We start from the raw sequence: 13,630 nt of genomic DNA, 5'->3' as shown, positions 1-13,630 counted from the left end.
AAGGCACTGACTGCTGCCATGGCAACTTTTCACCATTGTACAAAATTCCCCCAGCCTCTACATATTTGGCGAAGGCCAGGTTTCTCAATCAGCACAAGCACTTGCCATACCTATCACCAGAACATAGAACAACCCCTACCCAATCTCTCCCTGCTGCTTTCACAACTCACAACAAGATGCACGACACACTCCGCATGGGCTCAACTGATGACAGCACACACTCTAAATATCATTGCCGTAGCTAACATGCCAAAATAATCCTACAACCCAGACTCAAAAATAAACCCCCGCCACCGGTCGCTTTCAACCATGGAATCACCATTGACATTGAAGAAGAAAACGATATCCCCCAACAACCGCCGTCTCAGCCTATCCTCCATCCTCTCTGTACAAGAGCACCTCAATCTAAGCCCTGACTCCACGCCTCATACTCCTCTTCCCCTTGGCAGCAGGAACATCCTCGGGCCCACCATCGGGGTTCGTAACCGCCCCAGCAAAGCCCAACGCGGTGTTGAACAAATCAGCGGTACTCTTGTCCCTCGTACCCGCGGCCTCGACCTGAGCTTTGCCCTCCTCGCACAGGGCAATGGCGGCGTCGTTTGCGCCGCATACATTGGTGAGTTGATTGCAGAGGGCGTTTGTGATGATGTTTGGGTTGAGGGCTTCGCCTTGGCCGCCGCGGGCGAGGGGGTCGGCGATTTGGAAGGTGAATTCGTCGGCGGGCCGGTTGCCTTCGCCGCCTTGGAAGGTGATGGTTGGGGTGCAGTCGCCAAAGTCGGCGTCGCCGGTTGCTCCGCCGTTGCCGGCGTCTGCGTTGTTGTCGTTTCCAGCATCGTTACCTGCATTGTCGTTGCCAGCATCATTGTTGGCATTGTCGTTGCCAGCATCGTTGTTGGCATTGTCGTTGCCAGCATCATTGTTGGCATTGTCGTTGCCAGCATCGTTACCAGCATCATTCATGCCATTGTCGTTTCCAGCGTTGTTTCCAGCATCGTTCATGCCATTGTCGTTTCCAGCATCGTTTCCAGCGTTGTCATTGCCGTTGTTACCAGCATTGCCGTTATTAGCATCACCGTTGCCGTTACCAGCGTTGTTTCCAGCATTGTTATTATTATTGTTGTTGTTGTTGCCGTTGTTGCCGTTGCCGGCTCCAGCATCATTGCAAGCATCCTGGTTTGCGGAATCATCTTGTCCGTTTTGGGTGTTGTCGTTGCCGTTACCAGCATTGTTATTGTCACCAGCATTATCGTTACCAGCGTTGTCGTTGCCAGCATCATTGTTACCAGCATTGTCGTTGCCGGCATTGTTACCAGCATTGTCGTTGCCGGCATTGCTACCAGCATTGTCGTTGCCGGCATTGTTGCCAGCATCCGCATTATTACCGGCATCTGCATTGTTACCAGCATCTGCACCGTTGCCTGCGCCAGCGTCACCACCAGCTCCGGCATCAGCACCAGCATCAGCTCCCGCACCCGCACCAGCTCCCGCACCACCGGTGCTCGAAGCCACAAGATCACCCAGCCCCGCCTGATCCATGAGATCAAACACACTCAATCCATCAGCCGGAAGCGGATTCTCAGCACTACTTGCCGAAAGCGCCGCTGCCTCACCGTCAATATCGACATCAGGATCGATCAAGGGCGTGATACCCCTGAGCTCAGCCGTGGCCGGGAGACTGGGGTCACCACAGACGTTTTGCACGTTGCCATTGGCAAACGGGTTCGTATTCTTCTCCGCCGTCACGAGGCCAATGGCGGCAGCGAGGGCGTCTGCGCCTCCACCGAGTTCGGTGAAGACTTGGTCGGCGCGTGTGAGTTTGGCACAGGCATCTGCACCGCCGAGCAGGTCGGAGACGGCGGCGCCAGCAATGGTAGCTGCGGCACCGGGCTCGCCGCCTTGGACGGCGGAGATGGCGGCGATGGGGACTTGTTCTTGGCCGAAGCGGGCCTCGACGTAGGCGATGGCGATGGCGAGGAGGAAGGATTTGGAGACCATGATTGCGGCTACAGGGGCGTAAGATTCAAAGAAGACGTCTGGGGGTAACGGAGAAAAGAGTATAAAGTGTAGACGTTTGAAATGAGAGAACTAGCTCCTGTTAATTGAGTGAATAAAGAGCCGACCTGGGCGGAAAGAATGTAAGGTAATGAAAAGCGAAAGAAGAAGAACCAAAAAGCTGGTGTTGCTACTGGTCGAGTGTGTGCGTCGTGAAGTTGCTGAACCGTGAACCAACGGCGGAGATGTGGAGAGTTTTATACTTTTTTTTCCTTCCCTTTTACCATGATGCGGGATACTCGATACCTCGACGTACGCGCCTGACTAGCCAAACCACCATCAATGACCATGGCATAAGTCTCACAACTGCACAACCACCCTGCTTAACCGACCCTCGCGAGGCCTAGCATACGCCCAGAATCCTTCATGAGAGAGGATAATGATGTGGGAGTACCAACTGCCAAGCCGTCAGGCCCGTAGGCGCATACTGGAACGTTTGATTGCCGGGCTGCAACCGCCTTCATCCATAACAGCCGTCTACTGAGGCGCTGGCTGGCGGGGCAAAATATGTTCTCGTTGTTTCCAATGTTGGTGTTGTGACGCTGTGACGCTTTGTCGACGGGAGCCGGACGTGCGTTGCGACGGGGTAGGTCGCGGTGGCGTTTCAAGACGTAGGCGAGGACAGGAACAGGTAGGAGGGTTGTGCTTGGCAACGAGGACTGATTCATGCGTTTGAGCTCGCGCTCGAATGGTGTGAGCGTATCTTGTATGCAGTGATGCGGGAAAACGACGGGTTTGCCGGAGTAAACACGGGAGCCCAAATGGAAGGCGCAACTCTTGCGCAATTTTCATGCCTAAAAGTATGGCGACAGTGGCAAAGACAAAGCGGTCCCCGCTGTCAGGCGATTGGCAGGCGACTGGAATGTTCTTGAGACAGTTTCGTCGTTGTCGTAAGATTGACTTCAGAACAATCGATTGAGCTTGGCTGTAGTTGGGCGGACCGGGGCGCTGGGTAGCCCGACAACTGTTACTGTCTGATGTATTCAGCAAGCCAATCATGTTTTGAAAGAGGTGATAGAGTGTATTATTCCAGCCGCAGTCGCTACATGCTACTATAGCCTATCTAGCTTCCTTCGCAGCAGCCTCGTCTTCTTCATAAGCTTCTTATACTTGTGCTTCTTCATTTTCAGCTTCCTCTGCCTCTTCACGCTAATGAGCAGCATACTGTCTACCAATCGCCGGCGCGCGACGTGGGCCCGAAACGGTGTTGATCGCGCGGCACGAAGCGCTGGGAATGAGGATTGTGTGTTGGTGCGATCGACGTCCCCGGCTAGGGTGCGCGTAATGGCCTTGAATTGGACAGCTAGTTTATCGTGGGGTGTGGGTGCCGGAGGCGGCGCAAAAGGAATCATGCGGGAGGCCAAGTTGAGGATGCTCTGTTCCGTGTGCTCGTGCAGCCGGTCAAGATGGTATACAGGCTCCTCTCGTGCTTGGGGCGCAGAGACATACATTTCATAGTCGTCTGGATTCGCCGCGCGCAGGTCCTCCATGGCCTCTACCAGTGTATCGACAGTGTGTTGAAGCACTTTGCTTGCGACTTGTCTTTTCTGGGCGTCTTGGAAGTGCGCGGGATCGAAGAGGGCATCGAATTCTGCGGTGGACGTTGGTCGTGGTATCACAGGCTTGAGGGAGGACAAGGGACGGTGGAGGCCAAAGAAGGAGGCCATTTTCACCTCTACGACTTGTGAGCACACACACACACACACACACACACATGAAGAAAGAGGGCGTATTAGACCGTCGCTTGCTCCCTATACGTACCAGCTGAGTCTGTGTGATCGGTCGAGGGAACATAGGGAATGTTGTGCTTGGGCGGGGCAGTGGAGGCTTCTTTTTGTTTCGTTTTTGCGCCCATCGAAGGCGGCTCTGAGCCCACCTGTTTTGCCGAGGCATTCTCTTCCAATACCCCAGCCTTCTTCCGGCTGCTTGGTGGGGATGACGGCTTCGAGGACGACAGACGGCGTTGGTAACGCGGGCGGAAGGCTTGTTGCGGCGCAGGATCCAGCGTTGCGCGGAGCAGGCAGCTGGCTGGGGCGCAGGAAAAGGTGTTGGCGGTGCGGGCAGCTCTCCCGATGGCCGGGGAGAACATGGCGCGCATTCGGAAGGGGGGCTTGCGGTGGTGGTGGTGGTGTTGTAGGCCGGTGGTGTACGGACGGTTAGGCCAGTGTTGCCCAGTTGCCTAGTAGGTGGTTGGTGAGGGCCAGGTCAGGTGTGTCTAGGTGCGTCCAAGGTTGGAGGCGGCTCAAGTGCACACCTCGTCGCGCCAAGAGTCTCTTTTGGCCTATCAGCAACTTAGTCACACCACTACTCTAATCCTTTCTGTGTATGTACGCTGACATGCGCCGTCATATACTCAGTAGCATGATGCCATTTGCCTTGGTCTCCTCATTCCGCCTATATTCATTATGATATTGATTGTTTTTTGGGGGCATCACCCTTCATCAGCACTGGGCCACAAAGGGCCACAGGTGGGCATGCTCTTACATACACTATGGGGCGGGTTGGTTGATGTGCACCCGCATCTTTTGTTTTCCCAAGCGCCATGAATCTGCTCCTGTTCAAGAGGAGAGACTTGGACACACACCTACGGTTGCCTCATCTCTTCTTCTCTCACTCTCCGTCGCATGCGTTCTCTATTGTCTCGAGAAACTTGATCGACGAATCGGCACCAGGTACAACCAAACCAACCTCTCATCGCCAGCCGTAACGCGTATGCCACCACGGAAAAATGGAACCGGCATGAGAGCGCAATCTTGCCACCGCTTCTAGTATCAATCTACAAGTGCAGGATATGCGCTTGCTCGTACACCAATCAAAAACTATGTCGTGATATCGTCATGGAAACAAGGCAGACGAGTAAAAGGAAGAAGAGAGATGGGAAAAGAAAAGGAAAAAAATCCTGAATACAGAGGGTATAGAATGAAACTTGCTGCTTCTTGATGTTCCACCCGCACGCTATATTTTGCTCTCCCAAATAAAGTAGAGTAGTAGAGCGCGTACTTGTGCACAACTCCTTTTGTATGGTGGGTGGCCGGCGGACCCTGGGAATCCCTGGGCGGAATATCTGTCTTGGTCTGGGAGCACGCAGGCCGATTGATTATTATAAGATGAGGGCATTGAGATTCCGTTGCACAATCATGTCTTGTACGGACGCCATGGTGATTTTGAGCAAGTTCGTGTCGGTTGCATTGGTGTAGTGAACGTACACCTCCTTTTTTGGTTGCCGCACCAGGTTCCGGAACTTGTGAGCGAAGAATTCCATGCCGGCCTCGATGTCCGTCGGCGCGCCGGTGTAGTCTGGGAAAACCTTGCAGATGGGGCTCATCCCTCCGGCTATCTTCTCGCGGAACAGATCAATCTTGTTGAGGAATAGGATGAGCGCAGACTTTTCGAAGTACTTGGAGTTGGAGATGGACTCGAAGAGCATGAGGGCCTCGTGCATTTGGTTCTAGTCCATGTGTTAGCGCGCAATAACCAATACGGGGCTATCCTGCTACAAGGCGGCCTTACCCCGTTGCGGTCTTCTACGAGCACATGATCGTAGCCACTGATGGCTACCAAGAAGAGTACGACCTGAACGTTGTCAAAGACATGTATCCACTTCTTTCGCTCCGACCGTTGTCCGCCGACATCGACCATCTTGTAGGTAAGGTTTCCCAGCTCGAAGATGGTCTCCGAGATGCCTGTTGTGCGTAACCGGGTGCGTAGAATGTCCTGGTCTGTGGGGAGGAAGTCTTTTTGAAACAATCGGTCGATGTCTTGGAAGAAGCTGTGATGGTTAGTGAATGTGGAAGGGGACCCAAGTCTAGGGCCAGTGGGACCTACTAGTTCAAGTTGTCGTGCAGCGCATATTGATTGCCCTTTAGTATTGTGAGCTGTACTCCCTTGTCGGCCCAGAGGCAGTTGAAGGCTGTGAGGAACTCTTCCGGCATGGGTTCTTCGGTGCCAATGTCTGGGGCTGAGTTGACCATTTCCGAGTAGCGCTGGCGAGCGTGTTAGCATGTCATGGCTGGGTGGACAAAGCCAGTAGAGAGCAGGCGGCCGTACAATGTTGTCTTCATCCTCAAAGTCGGTGTCGTCCTCTAGCATGGCCGCATAAATGGTCTGGAAGGCGGAGACGAGGTTGTTAAAGATGGTGGCCCGCCATGTTTTGCGCTCCAGACTCTGGAAGCCGCCGGCGTTGATGATTCGCATCTGCTTGAGCACCGTCGACTTGCCACTCTCACCAGCACCTGCGGAGACCTGTCAGCAAGGGTACATGGACACGCGACGCGGGCACGGTGTGGGTTGCTGCACGTACCGAGCAGCAGCAGCTTTACCTCGCGCTCTGCCTTCTTCCGGTCCGACCTGAGATTCTTCTCGATCTCGGCATTCTTCTTGGACTCTGGGTCGGCGGCGGTGGGTTTTCGTCCGAAACACATGATGGCCGGGGCCATATAATAGAGGAACGCGACTGAAGTTTGGAGGCAGTTGGGAACAGGTGAGCTGCTGGGGGTGTGGGGGAGGGGATGGTAGCGTCTAGAGAAAGTCGCGATGCGCTACTGCGGGTGCAACTATGCAGGCATGTACCACGCTTGCAGTATCAAATTGGGCCTCGAGATGTCAGCGATCGGGCTGGGCAGACGAGACCTCACACGGGAAACAAATGAATGATTCAGGTAGGCGTCGCTACCAGCCACGGGAGGGACGGGGTCTGGGGGAAGTGGGAAGTGGGAAGTGGGAAGTGGGAAGTTTGGGGGGGGGGGGGTGCGGAGGGGGCGTGTGGGTGGGCGATGTCGAGAGCGCGAGGGGTGGTGCAGCGGCGCGGAAGTGTGGCCGACGATGCTGTGTGTACTACTACTGGTGGTGGTGGTGGTGGTGGTGGTGGTGGGCTGGCTGGGATGACGAGGGCAGTCAGGCAATCCCCGATGTAGCAGAGAGAGAGAGAGAGAGAGAAAGCGGATGGCGTAAAAGGTGAAGAGGACGACGGCGGCGAGGACGCCAACCACAGCAACAGCAACAGTAGCAGCAGCAACAACAACAACAGGTAGGTAACGGTAAGGATATAACGACGAGGATTCTGGGACGATGCAAAGCAGGCTGAAGACGGATAGGAAGCGAACGGGCAAGGGTGCAAGGGTGGCTTGGGGGGTAGCGAGGGTTCAGGTTGTAGGCACAGTAGGTAGCTAACTCTCTGTAGGTAAGGACCTGGTAGGTAGGGTAAGTAGAGAGAGGTGGGGAGTCGAATTGTCTGGGCGTGGGTGGGTTTGGTCACGGAAGCAGAAGACAGGGAGAGAGGGAGAGAGTGTGGCTTCTTTTTTTCTTCTTGTTTCTTTTTCTTTTTTTACATGGGCTTTTCGCAGCTCTAGCTCTAGTTCCAGCTCCAGCTCCAGCTCTCTCTCTCTCTCTCTCTCTCTCTCTCTCTGTGTGTGTGTGTGTGTGTGTCTCTCTCTCTCTACCCCTCTCTTATTACATACCATGTGCGCAACAAGATGACGAGCCAAAAAAAGCACACAGGCTCAAGGACGGTGCGGCGGTGGTCGGCCGGTCGGTCTATGTACAATATGGACAGTTCTGGCCGGTGCCGCCCATCAAATCTGCAAGCGGAAAAGGCTAGACCAGAGAGAGAGAGAGACACACACACACACACACATACGGCAAGGCGGGGGCGACAATCTGATTGCGCTGACGGTTTCCCTCCATGTACAATACACATCTATCTACATACTTGGATACTTGTATCTTCATACTATGGTACAGTAAATATCTACAATACCTCTACAGTATGCACTGGTACCGCCTGGACTTCCTTGTCACCCTCCTCTAATACCTACCATACCCGAATGATGCACACTACGCTAAACTCGCCAACGGACTGTGGCGGCAAGACAACCGTTCCGAACCAAAGCCTTGGCCGCCCACTCTAGCGTCCGCTTCCCAGCTTGTTGTCGCCCCCGTGCCTCCTTGCCTGATCATCGTCATCCCTCATCCTCTTCATCCTCTTCATCCACATCATGGCCCCTTCATCTCATCTCTCATCTCATCCTATTCGATTTACTCCATCTCATGGTCACTACCGTCGTTCAGTTACCACCAACCCAATTCCCAAATCAGTCGTCGCTACACGCCATGCACAGCACGCGCGATCGATGGATGCATCAACGCCCATGTTTCAGCTCCTTTTCTTCAGCCTGTCAAGTATACTAACTAGGTATTGCTTGGTCCCTTGGTGGCTACCTTGGTCGGCACATCCCCCCGCCCCCCTTCTTCTTCCTCCCTTTGCATCTCTCCAACCACCCTTCCTTCCATGAGCTAGGTCCATGAAATACACTGCCATCTCGCAAAAAGACGGCGAGAGTTTACATGTAGAGCAACAGAGTAGGTAGAATATGGTACAATGTCTAGACATTGTACCTATTCGACTGTTTGCCGTCCATGATCTACAATTCAAATCTTATTCAAATCTTAGACTAGCACCAGCCCCCATTTCCACTACAGCTAGGTAGCCAACTACCCTCGGCCCTACTACGGTACAGTTACTCAAATCTCATCGCCACTTATCATCGACTCTGGCTTTCCAATCATCCCTCTTCGGCAGTCTGCTTCCTAAAAAAATCAATATCCCACTACATCCTCCTGATCTCATGAAGATTGCGAATCTCCCCCACCACACGCACAAAATTATCTTCTACCTACCACGCACAAGATAGACTAACCCAGTAGAATGCGTAATCATACCGATCCTGCCAAGGTCTAATCGACCAAAACAGGAAGTGTCGAATCGCATCTCAACCCATCTTTCCTGCTTGTGAGGCAGGATACGTTAACAAGAGGTGGGTATTGATTTGCTTCTTCACCAAAGACTTTCTTCTTCTCTGTAATCCATTTCGCCTTGGGTTTCCTTGGACCAGACGATCCCCCACATTGCCAAAGCCTCATTTTATACGGTGCAGCCTCGTTGCAATTGCATGACGCACCACTATATTGATGTCCCACAGCGCACTACTCTTGGCTTCCTACAGCACAACTATTAACATTCCACAGCACTCATATTACTATCCTACAGCGCACTACAAACCAGGCCTTGGCCAATTCACAAATTCCCACTTGTCCATGGTGGCATCATCATGAAGCTTCAAACATGCCACGCGATGCATACCAATCGCATACCAATTGCCACTCACAAGACGCTGTTATCATCTACCACTCTTAAGCTGCTTTGTAGTTTTCACTACTCAGTAAATTCTGTCCACCGTTTGCATGTGACGCTCGCAAAAACCAATTTCAAGACAACAACTCTCACAACTTCACCTTTTCATTCACCTCATCGTCTCTTCGCTTTGCTTTAACAGAAATTGCACACAGGATCGACTGTTGCAGCAGCCTTTGCCAGGTGGAGACAATCACCAAGCGTGTTGTGGGCTCATCGCATAGAATAAGCTTCTCTGGGCAAAGAATGCCCTTCTGTCAAGTTCAACTTCAATAGATTCTCTTCCCATGTCACTATCCAAACCCTTCGTCTATTACATTCTTCTATGCGCAAGGTGAAGGTAGTACCATTCTATTGGCCTAGGACCATCGACTCTCCTTTCCTGAGCAGTGAGCAACCAAGCCCGCTTTACCAGTGACCGCGGGCGTCCATGCCTCACCTCGACGCCAATTTTGATTTTCAGGGTCCCAGGCCAGTTGTGCGTGTAGTCCACTTGTTTGTTTGTTGTTGTTCTTGCTGTTGTCTACCACCGCACTTGCCTTTCTAGGTCATCGACTGTTCTGTCCACCAACATTAAGATCTCACACCCTCGTACACGATTACCACACAGCCTCATCCTATACTCTGTGTCCTCACCATCTTCTCATTGCATGTCAGTTGTATTGTCCGTTCGTGACTGCTAGCTAAACGTACACCAGTCAGTCATCATGGGTCCTGCCACTTATATCGGCCCTGGTGCACTCGGCATGTCCATGTATGCCAGTCCACGGTCCTCGCAGGCAGCTTTAGCTACCATGCCCCCGGCCGTCTCATCCTACGACAGCACCATAGCAACAGAACAGCAGATCGCTGATGCGAGTGATAGCAATGCCAATGGCATCGCCTTGCGCAATGCTGACGCCCAACTTGCCATCGCCCAAGGCCATGCTTTGAAGACCGAAGTTGATAAACACGCCGCAAAGCTCTCTTCCAAAGTTTCTACCGCTGTTGCCAACACACACCAGTTGCTTGCGCTCATCAACGACTCACTGCAAAAAGAGGGTGTCACCGACACAGGCACAGTCAACAAACTTTGGACTGAGCTAGAGCAGTTGATCACCGCTGCTGGGGACGCAAACACTACCATTCCATTGTTCCTGAAGAAGCAACGCAACAACATGAGCTTGTACCATGCGTCGGCGATTAATGAGAGCATGCGCGATACACAGGAAGAGCTCAATATTCAGCACAAGAAGGTCAACCTCCAGCATGCTCTTATCCTCGAACACCAAGAGGCTTTCCATGAGTACAGAGAGCAGAATGCGGCAAAGTTGAAGGAGCTTGACGAGTGTCGGGAACGGGTCTCGCGTCTTACGCTTGAAAAAGGTGCGTAGTGCTACAGTAGGGCTTCACAGTCGCCCAAAGTCCTAACTCATCCTTTAACAATAGGCAATTTCCGCACTGAGATCGAACGTTACAAGACATTGCTCGACCAGAAGCAGACTGATAAGGATGAAGTCTTGAGCAAGGTTGATGCCCTAGAGAAGGAGCTGAACACACTTGTGACATCAAAGGCAGCCCTTCTCGCAGAGGCCGATGGTCTTCGCAACGCTGTTCAAGATCGCCAGACAAAGCTGCAACAGGTGGAGCAGCAAGTCACGGACAAGTTCAAGGCCGAGCTCATGTTGAAAGCTGGCGAGGTTGCTAAGGAGGCCGAGAAGAACATGGATTTGAAGTCTCTTATCGACCTCCAAAAGGCAAACGCAGAGATCGCCCAGGCGCGTGCCGACAAGTTGATGAAAGAAAACGGCGCACTCAATGAAAAATATCGTCTCCTAGCTGCTGAACATGCACATGCATTTTCGGTATGGGATTATTCTTTCATCGACGTTGATTACGCTAATCAAATGTAGAAGCTCAACGGACAGACGAAGAGGATCGATAGTCTAGTCATGGACCTTGAGCAGCGACAAAAAGAGAATGTAGACCTCAAGCAGCAATTCTCCAAGTTGTCGGAGCTCGAAAAGCAACATGCCAACTTCTCTCAAGCTAAGCCTGCGTTTCCCGAAGAGATGAAAAAGCTGTCCGCCGAGCTCGAGAAGGCGAGAGACGATGGACTTCGTGCAAAGACAGATATTGATCAGCTTATGAAGAAGGTCATCGAGTTTGAGAAGACGACAGGAAGGCTCGAGACGGAGAAGAATGATCGTCTTGCTCAGCAGATCGATGCCGAAAAAGCCGCACAGGCACTGCAGATCCAGAAATTGGAGAATCTGAGACTCAAGGAAGTCATAAGGGAGCTCCAGAACGGCAGTATTACCGGCGATCCTCAGATGTGCGTTCAAGAAAATACGCAGCTCTTGGAAAAGGTCAGGGGACTAGAAGCGAAGAGTGCTGCACTTGAGACGGCCCTGGAGGAATGGACTCATCTTGCTAAGGTATGTGGAATATTTTGGCCTATTACATGATCTTAACGCATTCACAGCGCTCATACAAGGAGTACAAGGAAATGTTACCGTTGTACAAGCTAGCGGACCAGTGTCAGAAGGAGTCGCTCAGCAAGGACGGCACTATAAAGGATCTCAAGGATCAGTTGTCGGCGGCAAAGGCTTCGCAGTACAATGGGGGAGACACTGGCTACTGGAAGGGCAAGTACGAGTCACTCCTAGCCACGATTGGGGGTTGAACGGCATTGTGAATTCTGCTATCTTTCGAATACAGCATTTTCCAATGTCTCATTGGGACCATGAAGTCACAATCTGACCGTAGAGAATGTCTAGAAGTTACAATCACACGTAGAATGTATCAGTGCCAGCAGACTTCGTCATGAAGAAGTGCCGCAGCATAATCAATGAAGATGGCTACAGCAAATTACTGCGCTGGAAAAGGTTCAACATGTTTCAACCTTGTTCATGATGATTAATGCCCAAATCTTTTCAGTTCGTTTAAGGAGTAAAGTTTCTAGCATCAACGGATTCTGGTGTAACCAGGGTCATGCATTTCTTTAACACCCCAGCCTGCCAGGTAGGCACTAAACTTAAAGACCTGGCGTAGGGGAGACGGGGGGGGAAAGACGAGCGGCGAGAAAGACATTACCTACCGTCTCGCATATCGGATATTTCACCTTTCCTTTTTCCATCAACTCATTAAACCAATCCATGACAATTGATGAATGTTCCTGTTGTTCTCACGTTCGAAACTTTACAAGTCTTGCGGGAAGGACTTGTGGTAGAAGATCTCGTTGGGGGCTTTATGTATGGTACGTGATCCAAAGCCTTCATCGCAGGTGCGAATAGTACATGCGCGCATGGGATTGCGAGTATGTCTGCGGGAAAAGGGACGGATGATAGGGGTTTTCAATCTACGAACTGTAACCCGAGCGCATTCGTGACCATCTGTCACGCAAGCTTTCCAGTCTGTCAATTGCGACAACAACGAATCGTACCCAGGCTATCCAAGGATTATCTGAATCCGGAGCAGTTCTCGGGAACGGAGCTGTTGTCTGTACGATACTAGTTTGTCAGCATCATCTCACCAGACACGAAGCACTCATAGCCGGTGACCTGACCATGTTGCTTAACATGTTCCTGCTTGTCAAGACTCCCTTGACTCTGCCAATGCCTCAACAAAAATCCTTTTCTCGTGAGGGCTGGTCCCCTGGTCCGCCCCTTGGTCCGAATGGTCCGCACAAGAAAACTACTCAAAAAACTCAATCTCACTCTGCTTCTGAACCGTTTCGTGTCGTGACTGGCCGGCAAGGGGTCATGAGAATGGGACTGACACAGAGCGAAGACGGTTGTCATTGAGAAAAGCGCTGATCGGTTGTCGATTGCTGTCTCGTAGGGTAGGTATATAGCCCAGGAGTGTGTATCGCACGGACACTGTCGCACCATGCCTTTGCAGCTTTCGACATGGCGTCTTGGACAGTGACTCAGTTACTGTGACTGCACTCGAAGCGAAGTCTTGGGGGGGGGGGGCACTCGTGGAGTTGAGAGTCAAGCAGTACATCACAACCTTTGAAGTTGACAAAGTTTCACCTGTTGCTCGGAACCAACAGTTCCCATAGCTGTTCTCTCGCACTGAGCGGCACCCTTGTCCCATGTGATGATTCCCAGTCAGCCAGGCAGAGACGATCATCTTCGCCCGATCGATACGAGATGCATCGGCCCACTGGTAACTCAGCATTCGATACGGTAGGGTGCCAAATGCAAGCCAGAGGAAAACAAAGACAAAAACGAAAGAATGGCGGCCATGAATTCGGCTTTGAGCGAAATTGAAAAAGCCTTTGCTAGGCAATACCGGGCGGTGGTTTTACGGGGAAGGCAGTGTTGGACAGGCGAGACTCAATGTCAAACAACTAAAATAGATCCAGGCCCATGCCTCCCCAGAGAACCACCGAAGAAGGGTCGA

The 13,630-nt window shown here is 52.1% G+C and overlaps 6 protein-coding genes across 6 annotated transcripts; 3 read left to right on the top strand and 3 right to left on the bottom strand.

The window, feature by feature from the left end:
* Positions 1–22: 22 nt before the first annotated feature.
* Positions 23–1,995, bottom strand: IAQ61_007779 (uncharacterized protein; the record flags this gene model as incomplete). Its single annotated transcript, XM_003842029.2, has 1 exon — positions 23–1,995. The coding sequence occupies one exon, from the start codon at positions 1,993–1,995 to the stop codon at positions 406–408; it is 1,590 nt and encodes a 529-aa protein (XP_003842077.2). The 3' UTR covers positions 23–405.
* A 380-nt stretch (positions 1,996–2,375) lies between these two features.
* Positions 2,376–4,367, bottom strand: IAQ61_007778 (mitochondrial 37S ribosomal protein mS38; the record flags this gene model as incomplete). The annotated part of the gene is made up of 3 exons (XM_003842031.2): positions 3,814–4,367; positions 3,225–3,727; positions 2,376–2,735 (listed from the first exon to the last, which is right to left on the bottom strand). The coding sequence occupies exons 1-3, from the start codon at positions 4,148–4,150 to the stop codon at positions 2,376–2,378; spliced, it is 1,200 nt and encodes a 399-aa protein (XP_003842079.2). The 5' UTR covers positions 4,151–4,367.
* A 785-nt stretch (positions 4,368–5,152) lies between these two features.
* IAQ61_007777 (uncharacterized protein) lies at positions 5,153–6,488 on the bottom strand (the record flags this gene model as incomplete). The annotated part of the gene is made up of 3 exons (XM_066097735.1): positions 5,153–5,500; positions 5,563–6,284; positions 6,353–6,488. The coding sequence occupies 3 exons, from the start codon at positions 6,486–6,488 to the stop codon at positions 5,153–5,155; spliced, it is 1,206 nt and encodes a 401-aa protein (XP_065952232.1).
* Positions 6,489–9,948: 3,460 nt separating this feature from the next.
* Positions 9,949–11,133, top strand: IAQ61_007776 (uncharacterized protein; the record flags this gene model as incomplete). Its single annotated transcript, XM_066097734.1, has 2 exons — positions 9,949–10,581; positions 10,687–11,133. 2 exons carry the CDS (start codon positions 9,949–9,951, stop codon positions 11,131–11,133), a joined length of 1,080 nt encoding a protein of 359 aa, XP_065952231.1.
* A 39-nt stretch (positions 11,134–11,172) lies between these two features.
* IAQ61_007775 (uncharacterized protein) lies at positions 11,173–11,906 on the top strand (the record flags this gene model as incomplete). Its single annotated transcript, XM_066097733.1, has 2 exons — positions 11,173–11,658; positions 11,727–11,906. 2 exons carry the CDS (start codon positions 11,173–11,175, stop codon positions 11,904–11,906), a joined length of 666 nt encoding a protein of 221 aa, XP_065952230.1.
* A 482-nt stretch (positions 11,907–12,388) lies between these two features.
* Positions 12,389–13,026, top strand: IAQ61_007774 (uncharacterized protein; the record flags this gene model as incomplete). The annotated part of the gene is made up of 2 exons (XM_066097732.1): positions 12,389–12,448; positions 12,601–13,026. The coding sequence occupies 2 exons, from the start codon at positions 12,389–12,391 to the stop codon at positions 13,024–13,026; spliced, it is 486 nt and encodes a 161-aa protein (XP_065952229.1).
* Between the last annotated feature and the right edge of the window lie 604 nt (positions 13,027–13,630).

Source organism: Plenodomus lingam, assembly GCF_022343315.1.
Source record: "Plenodomus lingam strain CAN1 chromosome Unknown contig_3, whole genome shotgun sequence".
NCBI lineage: Eukaryota > Fungi > Ascomycota > Dothideomycetes > Pleosporales > Leptosphaeriaceae > Plenodomus > Plenodomus lingam.
The sequence above is the reverse complement of the archived record's forward strand: the minus strand, read 5'-3'. Positions and strand labels throughout refer to the sequence as shown.